The sequence below is a fragment of the Acipenser ruthenus genome, chromosome 2, assembly GCF_902713425.1.
Source record: "Acipenser ruthenus chromosome 2, fAciRut3.2 maternal haplotype, whole genome shotgun sequence".
Classification (NCBI taxonomy): Eukaryota; Metazoa; Chordata; class Actinopteri; order Acipenseriformes; family Acipenseridae; genus Acipenser; species Acipenser ruthenus.
Window position 1 is genome coordinate 84,705,571 of NC_081190.1, and position 9,944 is coordinate 84,715,514.

At 35.9% G+C, this 9,944-nt stretch overlaps 1 protein-coding gene across 3 annotated transcripts in view; it reads left to right on the plus strand.

The window, feature by feature from the left end:
* LOC117409346 (cGMP-specific 3',5'-cyclic phosphodiesterase-like) overlaps positions 1–2,323 on the plus strand; it is a 93,586-nt gene extending 91,263 nt beyond the window's left edge. For all 3 annotated transcript variants that reach the window (XM_034015260.2, XM_034015259.3, XM_034015258.3), the window contains exons 19-21: positions 320–394; positions 1,000–1,083; positions 1,741–2,323. In XM_034015260.2, the coding sequence (XP_033871151.1) occupies positions 320–394; positions 1,000–1,083; positions 1,741–1,860 (279 nt within the window). In that variant the 3' untranslated portion in view covers positions 1,861–2,323. The remainder of the gene's footprint in view (positions 1–319; positions 395–999; positions 1,084–1,740) is intronic.
* The last annotated feature ends 7,621 nt before the right edge of the window (positions 2,324–9,944 follow it).

Consider the following 9,944-nt stretch of genomic DNA (forward strand, 5'->3'; position numbering starts at 1 on the left):
CAAATAAACGCAATAGCAATTAAAGTTAATTATTTTAGTATTTAATAATGTAACTTTTTTTTTGGGGGGGGGGGGGGGGCGGATTTCTTGGAATCTGATGTGCTACAAATGGAGAATAGTATACTGGAAATACACCATTCTGTTTTTTTTAATCCATTTGAATTTGTGTCTGTTTTGATGTACGTGGAAATCAGGACAGATCAATGTAAGGGAACCCCCTGCAGTGAGAACTCATGTCTTGTTTACTGTTGACTGTAAACATCTAAAAGCTGTTTACATGCAATGCATAAAATAATCGATCCCTTGTTTTATTTTGTAGGTAGCTGAGCTTGTTGCTACAGAATTTTTTGAGCAAGGAGACAAGGAGAGAAAAGAGCTCAACATAGAACCTATTGTAAGTATCACACACTTTCATTCAAACAAACAACAGTATCGACCCAGCTGGCCTTGAAATTAACTGACTGAAAGAGAATTTACCAAGCTTTTTTTGGCGTGCTGTTTTTTACCACACATATACAACATTTTGTCAGAAGTGCACAAGAGGTTAATTGACTAGCCTTTCACCTCGGGTGGCCTGGGTTCGAATCTGCCAATGTCATGAAACAGGAGGCAACTTTGAGGCAACTTTTTCTGGCAACTACTGAAGCAACTCAATTGGGAAACTTGTCACCATGCTTGTCGAATCAAAATTGATGTGGCGTTGCTTCTTGAACTCTTTACATGGGGAAAATTGTTTAACAATGGCCCCTTAAACAAGTTGCTTTAAAAGTTGCCTATAGAACATGTTAAACAGGTTTGGTGATGTCACCTTGGAGCCTGTGTTGATATGCCCTTTGTTGAAAATATTTTATATTCATTTGACCAAACCATAGTTGTCTAGTTTACAAAGCAGTTTGCAGATACAGACAAGAAGTTGTATGTTTCTAGATAAAAAATAAAAATAAAAAACATAAAAAACAGCCTATTGCGCCTCTCTCTTAATCTTTCCCGCTTTTCCAGGATTTAATGAATAGAGATAAGAGGGATAAAATTCCCAGCATGCAGGTGGGCTTCATTGATGCAATCTGCATACAGCTATACGAGGTATGTTATTAGGTGTTACATTTTTCTTCTCGTTTGTGTTGCTCTTTAAGGTTTACTAACAGTCTGTCCTGTGATGGAGAAATAGAAGAAAAAAGTATCTTACATTCTGTCAGTTTGTTCCTGGAATTATAAATAAGACACTCTACAATGGTCTTTGATCAGGCTGACAAATAGACAACTAGATCAAATCTATTCAAGTATTGGATTTGCATTGCTGGACTTTTTTGTGCAAATATATTCTTGTTTGAAGCTGGTTAGATAGAGAATGTTTTTGTACATTGGAGGGCAGACATTTTAATGAGTATGTATACCATGATTTATTGCAGAGGGTAAATTGCCATACTGTACGTGTTTTATAAATGTGAAAAAGCAGTAAATCTGGACCTTGGGTCTCTGATTCTAAAGCCCCATGTGCGTGCAGAGATTGGTATTATTCCTGATTATTTTTCATTTTTCCAAGAGAGCTTGATATTTCACCACCATCCATTTGAATATTTGTATGGTATAAACTTATGCCATGTTTATTTGGTGAACTGTTTCAAAATACCCAGTTTAGGTCATTGGGGACACATATGTGGGATACCATTACTTTAAGAATGCCAGTTCAGTTCCATTAGCTGGGAGTGTTTCTTGAGTATTGAAATCTCTCTGTTGCAGACTCTGGCAGGGCTGTCGGAGGCATGTTCACCATTACTCGAAGGCTGCAGAAAGAATCGGCAGAATTGGAAACTTCTGGCAGAGCAAGACGAGAAAAAGTTGGTCAATGGAGCAACATAACCCCAGTGGTGGGCCTTCAAAGGGATGGAATCACCATGTCTCCACATGTGATTTAATCCTTGTTTTGTATCTGTTTTCCTCTAGCCATTGGCAACATTTTATACTTTTACTTCTTTAAAACCATATATTATTTTGTTATTTTTTGCACAAAGAGGCTGTCAAAAAGTCCCTGTATATTATTTTTTAAAGCCTGTGTAGACGATAAATATAACAGAGAAGGAAGGGCCTGAATAAGAATCAAAAGCGACCAGTGCAAGGTTATTTTATTTTTTTGAACAGTGTAAAAAATGGTATTGGATCACTGCAATAAATATTTTATTGTATTAATTGATATTAACCACTAATGCCAAAAGCATCTGGTCACTATATTTATCTGGTTACTATATTTACAGTTATAAAATAAAAGAACACTTGTCTAAGAATTCATATTTTAGAAGAAAAAAGAAATTATATATATATATATATATATATATATATATATATATATATATATATATATATATATATATATATATATACATACACACACAGACGTGCTCAAATTTGTTGGTACCCCTCCACAAAAAACGAAGAATGCACAATTTTCTCTGAAATAACTTGAAACTGACAAAAGTAATTGGCATCCACCATTGTTTATTCCATATTTAATAGAAATCAGACTTCGCTTTTGATTTTTTATTCAACACAATATTGTAAATAAGAAAGCAAATGAAAATGGCATGGACAAAAATGATGGGACCGCTAACCTAATATTTTGTTGCACAACCTTTAGAGGCAATCACTGCAATCAAATGTTTTCTGTAGCTCTCAATGAGACTTCTGCACCTGTTAACAGGTAGTTTGGCCCACTCTTCCTGAGCAAACTGCTCCAGCTGTCTCAGGTTTGATGGGTGCCTTCTCCAGACTGCAAGTTTCAGCTCTTTCCATAGATGTTCGATAGGATTCAGATCAGGACTCATAGAAGGCCACTTCAGAATAGTCCATTGTTTTGTTCTTATCCATTCTTGGGTGCTTTTAGCTGTGTGTTTGGGTCATTATCCTGTTGGAGGACCCATGACCTGCGACTGAGACAGAGCTTTCTGACACTGGGCAGTACATTTCGCTCCAGAATGACTTGATAGTCTTGAGATTTCATTGTGCCCTGCACAGATTCAAGGCACCCTGTGCCAGGCGCAGCAAAGCAGCCCCAAAACATAACCGGGCCTCCTCCATGTTTCACTGTAGGTATGGTGTTCTTTTCTTTGAAAGCTTCATTTTTTCGTCTGTGAACATAGAGCTGATGTGACTTGCCAAAAAGCTCCAGTTTTGACTCATCTGTCCAAAGGACATTCTCCCAGAAGGATTGTGGCTTGTCAATATGCATTTTAGCAAATTCCAGTCTGGCTTTTTTATGTTTTTCTTTCAAAAGTGGAGTCCTCCTGGGTCTTCTTCCATGGAGCCCACTTTCGCTCAAAAAGCGACGGATGGTGCGATCAGAAACTGACGTACCTTCACCTTGGAGTTCAGCTTGTATCTCTTTGGCAGTTATCCTTGGTTCTTTTTCTACCATTCGCACTATCCTTCTGTTCAATCTGGGGTCGATTTTCCTCTTGCGGCCGCGCCCAGGGAGGTTGGCTACAGTTCCATGGACCTTAAACTTCTTAATAATATTTGCAACTGTTGTCACAGGAACATCAAGCTGCTTGGAGATGGTCTTGTAGCCTTTACCTTTACCATGCTTGTCTATTATTTTCTTTCTGATCTCCTCAGACAACTCTCTCCTTTGCTTTCTCTGGTCCATGTTCAGTGTGGTGCACACAATGGTACCAAACATCACAGTGACTACTTTTCTCCATTTAAGTAGGCTGAATGACTGATTACAAGATTGGAGACATGTGTGATACTAATTAAAGAAACTAATTAGTTTGAAATATCACTATAATCCAATTATTTATTATCTTTTCTAAGGGGTACCAACAAATGTGTCCAGGCCATTTTAGAATATCTTTGTAGAATAAGCAATAATTCATCTCTTTTCACAGCTTCTTTGCTTTATTCTATGACATACCAAAGGCATGCAAGTATACATGATAAAATAGCTTTTAATTTCATCACTTTTCAGTAGGAATGAAGCCTTATTTCAATGAGCTGTAAGGGTACCAACAAATTTGAGCGCGTCTGTATATACACACACAGTATATCTATATATATATAAACAGAAAAGTTGACAGATCCCTTTGCTTTGTAAAAATAATATTTAAAAAATGTCTATAGGTTTTCACTTTTTCACTGTGTATCCTTTCTGGCTTTGTTTACCCTTGTTTAAATTATATCAAATTTTTACCAAGAAGTGTAAATAAACTTGAGTTTGACCAAAATAAGTTACACACCATCCATTTTTAATGTATACATAGTATATGAGCAGTAGATTCATATAAGTTAACCTTATCTGCTGCCAGTAGATGTACTAGCACTTTCTGTAGACTGACGTTAGTCAGTTGATCATTTCTTACTGTATTAGCATTTTCTAACTGGCTTGAAAAAATATTGCAAAGCTGGCATTTTAAACTGTTGTAGTTTTGCAGTATCTTTGTTTTAGATGTACCTTAATCGAATAGTATGTGCCCCCTTTTTTCTATTGATGAAGAGGACCTATGAACATAGAAAGCCAGATTGAATGTTGTGTGCTGTAGATCTCTGTGTATTTTATGTTAATAGTTGCTAAAAACGTGTTGATGCTGAAACACTGTAGTACAGTTCAATTGTTAATGTCATTAAAATGTGTTTTTTTACATTATAATGTATCTTGTGTGTTATTTGAACTGGTTAATGTGTCCCTTCACAAGTGTGGCATAAATGAGAAAATGAAAGCAAAGACAATCTGTCTGTCTCATACAGTACCAGGTTTGTGCTGTTTTGTTTTTTACTCTGTGCCCAGTTTATCTCTCAAGAAACCCTGCTGCATATATAAACATAAAAACTGTCCATATATATATATATATATATATATGTTTTTTTAAATAAGTGTTTTAAACCTTGACGGCTATCATTGAAGCCACTTGCATAATTTGTAAACTCGATGTGACATGTTCTTGCAACAATGGTTTCAATGAACACTGATGGACTAGTTTTCACTGGTCTAGCTGTGGTGGATACAAACACCATAATTTAATCTACAATTATTATTATTATTATTATTATTATTATTATTATTATTATTATTATTATTACTGTATTTGATTATTATTGAATGTTTTGAAATACAAAGTATATGAAATGGATTCCCTTTAATCAAGCTGCATGTTTTCAATCAAGTGTACTCACAGCAATTGTGTCGGTGTCAGTGAATAGAGTGCTGTGTCACCTCTTGCTGCAGAACAACTCTGTAATATCGATTATGAATTGTGTGATTCCACAACCATGCACTAGCCTGCCCCAGGCTATCAAAGCCCATTTTACTGCATGCCAAATGAAAAAAACAAAGAAACATAGAAAGCGAACTGAAACAGAATGTCTTCTTGACAGGGTGGCCATAAAACAAGCTCACTGTAGAAGACAATGGGCTGCAGATTGTATTACAGTTTTTAGTTTCATTGAATGCCTAACCAAGGTTAACCTGTGTATAATCTATTTTTTTGTATTTAAACCAAGATTATTAAAATGTGATCTTAATACAACTACCCCTTATCCCCTGTACCACCACTGAGATTCCAAAAGAATGGAAGATAATATTACAGTTCAGTAACAAAAAGAAAAATAAACCACTTCAGTTTTAAATAGTAATAAACTCTGTACAGCAGATGGCACAAAAGGAGCGAATAAACCTTAAATCAGTGTCAGAAAGGCCTACAAAAATAGACAATATCTGGGACTTACGCATGAAATGAAGGGCCATTTTCAGTTTTTATTAATTTGGTAAATATATCCGAACCGCCAGAAATCAAATGATCAATTTCATCTTTCAAGTAAGACTTAAAACTGAGGTCTTGTCAATGTAAACATTACAGAGCTATACACACACACACACACACACACACACACATCAGCGTTCTTCAACTGGCGGCCAGTGGGCCAGATTTGGCCCGTTGGATGTCAGCTGCAGTAATTATGTTTTGCGGGAGAAAATGATGCTAAACGGGTTGTGTATTTTTGGGCGGTTTTAGCAAAACGCTGCAGGTTTTTATTTATTTATTTATTTATTTATTAACAAGAAATCTCTGCCATGATTGAAACAACATGATTAACATAACACATCCAATCAGAATCGGAGTAAAAGCAGCACACACAACACAACACGCACACACACACACACACACACACACACACACAAACCCCGACCCCACCCCCTGCCCTGTCAAGTATCCACCAATAGAATTGATGTTGCTTTTTTTTTGGGGGGGGGGGGGGGGGGGGGGGATAGACAAAGTTGTTTTTAAGTAATGAACAGAAACCCCTCAGATCCTGCAAAGGAAAGAAGTTGTAGGCAAAATGTATTCCAAAAATAAATCCTTCCTGGGAACGAGACAGTGGAGGCTCCAGTGTTGTAACGGGTCACCAAAATCGAGTCTTTGACATGCCAAGTCGAGTCGAGTCAATCTAGCTCAAATCACTTCGAGTCATTAGTTCTGACAATTCAAAATATCTTAATTTAATCAGATTAGTTTTACTGGAGATTAGCAATCTATACATAAAATACAAAATTAGGATGCACACTAATGTGATCATACTTGCTCCACTTATGTTCACCATTAAAAGTCCACGGTTCCTGCTTTGTTTTCTTCTTTCCATTTTAGTGAATTTGATTCCTTGATCTATTTATAAGCACATTTTGCCACTGTATAAAGACCCCTCTGTGCTCAATTGGGCTGGATGTTTAGTAATGAATGATACCACAAAACAAAGAACATATATAAATATTTTCTCACTTCTCAGCACTGACACACCATTATAGTTTTGTTTCAGATACATTGACCAAATGAAAGGAAATTTGGTGGCATTTAATTATGTTGAGGTATTATTTCAAGGTATTAACACATATGAGACAAATAGAAAAATAAAGAAACTGAGGCCAAATTGTATATAATTCAGTTTTATATAATTCACAGGTAATACAGAATCTGTACTACATATCTCTCCTCTTAGTGTAAGCTGAGCTATGGAGTGTCTTTTTCCATTAAATGTCAACTAGACATTTTTAAGTAACAGATACTGTTTCACAAAAGCACAAAACATAATAAAAAGGTGTCTGTTGGAATCCTAATGGCATAACAAAACATAAAACTGTACTGGAAAAAAGTACAAAAACAAATTAATATTTTAAACATTCTCTCCAGTCATGTCTTATACTTAAATATACATACAACTTTAAGTTAAAAGAAAGAAAACGTTTTAGCCTTAGTTAGTCTTTAAACATAAACCTCTAATTTCACAGACCCCGATTAGCAGTGACGTTGGACTACCTAATATTAGTTTAGGTAAGCGTCCAAATGTTTGTAGTTTTTATTAGTTTGCATTAGCTTAACAAATGTGTACTTTAAACAATGTTTTATTCAGAATTGGATTGAATTAAAGAGGTATTTTAAAATAGCTACAAAGCACCAACTCCATTCAGAGATATGGTGTCCATAAATGAATAGATAAATACATCCATCCATCCATCCTGTAAATAAAAAGAGAATAGCGAGCACCAAATACTTGACAAATTATTTACTTTTCAAGCTTTCACTAGGCAAAATTGTTCTTATTAGAAACGTTTTCCATACATTCATTACCTTTATTTGTGTGCTAACAAAACCTGAAAAATAACTCCTAATCAGTGCTTTTTCTGCCATGTTGTGTATTTTATTTATTTTTAAAATATTGAATATCGACTGCCTACTAATTTTGGAAAAATACCGCTGTTGCTTGTGCCTGAGTTTTTCATTAATTTAGATTTTCATTGTAGCCATTGAAAAAAAACTGCACACCTACCGGTATAAATTAGTGGCAGTTACTGGTGCTATGTTTTGAATGCAGTTTATTCATGTTGTCGCTTTACAGTGCTGGAAGTATGCAGCCTGCTTGTTTCTCTCCCGGTCGACTGTTAAAAACGAACTCCACCACGCAGGTACTTTTAGTGTAATCTCTATGTTGTTGTTGTTTTGTTTTTTTCGTGTCTGTGACAAAACTCAGAAAGTACTATTTTCCTGTTATCAGTGATTATCTGTGATCAGTGATCAGAAATCTGTCTTTGCTTCCCGCCTACACATTTTGATTCCGGGCTCCCTGCTGCTTGTGACGTTATGATCACAGAACGGTGCTATACGCTAGAAAGATGTTTTCTATTTCCTTAGCAATGGTGTTAACAACAATGCCATGAACCTGTTTATGTGCAAAATGACAAGATGATTGCGTGTGTTAGAGAGGGGCTGCATGTATTGAAAATTAAATATTGTAGCGTTCGCGTCGATGACCTAATTTACTGACGGAATAAAATAAAAACCAAGGGAGACAGGCTTACAAGGTGAAATCAGCAATGGCCGAAAAACTTTCGTCTTTATTTTTCCTCTGCGCGGCCATAAACAACACACAGCTTCCGCTTCCTCTTACCACCTAATACATAACTTTATTACTCCAGTAGATGGCAGTATAACACCACAAATAGCTAGGGGAATAATTATGTATTCAGTACAGTTTTAGATGGCTACAATATGTTTGTTATTGATTTTTTCATAAAGACAATGACCTGAGTCAAATCGATACTTTTTTGTGTGACTCGAGTCTAGTCACTTCTTTTGAGCAGGGAGTCGAGTCGCGTCTTTGCTTGCATGCAATGGCAATGAATTTAAATCAAGGGAAGTAATGTTAAAACTTTACAATGCATTAGTAAGACCTCACCTAGAATATTGTGTTCAGTTCTGGTCACTTCGTTACAAAAAGGATATTGCTGCTCTAGAAAGAGTGCAAAGAAGAGCAACCAGAATTATCCCGGGTTTAAAACACATGTCGTATGCAGACAGGCTAAAAAAAAATTGAATCTATTCAGTTTTGAACAAAGAAGACTACGCGGCGATCTGATTCAAACATTCAAAATCCTAAAAGGTATAGACAATGTCGACCCAGGCGACTTTTTTGACCTGAAAAAAGAAACAAGGACCAGGGGTCACAAATGGAGATTAGATAAAGGGGCATTCAGAACAGAAAATAGAAGGCACTTTTTTACACAGAGAATTGTGAGGGTCTGGAACCAACTCCCTAGTAATGGGATCCTTCAAGAAGCTGCTTGATGAGATTCTGGGATCAATAGGACACTAACAACCAAACGAGCAAGAATGGCCTCCTCTCATTTGTAAACTTTCTTGTGTTCTTATTATGTTCTTATAGTACACAGAACAATAAACAAGCTCTGTGGTTAATCTACAGCAACGCTGTTTCCTGACAGTTTTGTACGATACAGCAGCGTAATTGAGGTTGTATCTTTGTAAATGCATATGTATTTGATGTTTTATTTTTTCCTCAAATTGAGGGTTGTAAATTTGGGCTGCGTCTTAAATTCAAAGGAATACAATATTTAATAGCCCAATAATGTAATGTCAAGCTGCTTCTTACAGTATCTTGGATAACAACAAAATAAAGACATTCTAAATATAGTTTATATATTATATTGCTTGAAAAAAAAAATTGAATAATCAGAATCGAAATGATATGATTCAGAATCGATTCTCAAAGTCGATTCTGGAATCAGCTCTCAAATGTGTGGACTTGCCCAGCCCTTTGTAAAGCAGGATTTGCAGGGTGGTGCAATTTGATTCATCAGCGCTGTAAAACCCAGCGGTGGCCTATCCCTGCACATCAATCAACCCCTTAATGTTGAACGAGTTAAAGGGTTTATTCAAGTTTCCATCAACATCAAGAGTAAAATAGTTCATGTTATTTGTTAAGGTAATAGTATTCTATCATCTGTAGGTAAGTTTACTTAATTATAAAAGCAAAAAAAAAAGAAACTGTTTTTGTAAAATAAGGTATACAGAACATAGAAACATCTGTGGTGCTTATTCAAGGGTGGTGGCAATTCAAAGTAATACTGTACTTTGTGTTCACGTCTTGATAAATTCCATGGCAGACAT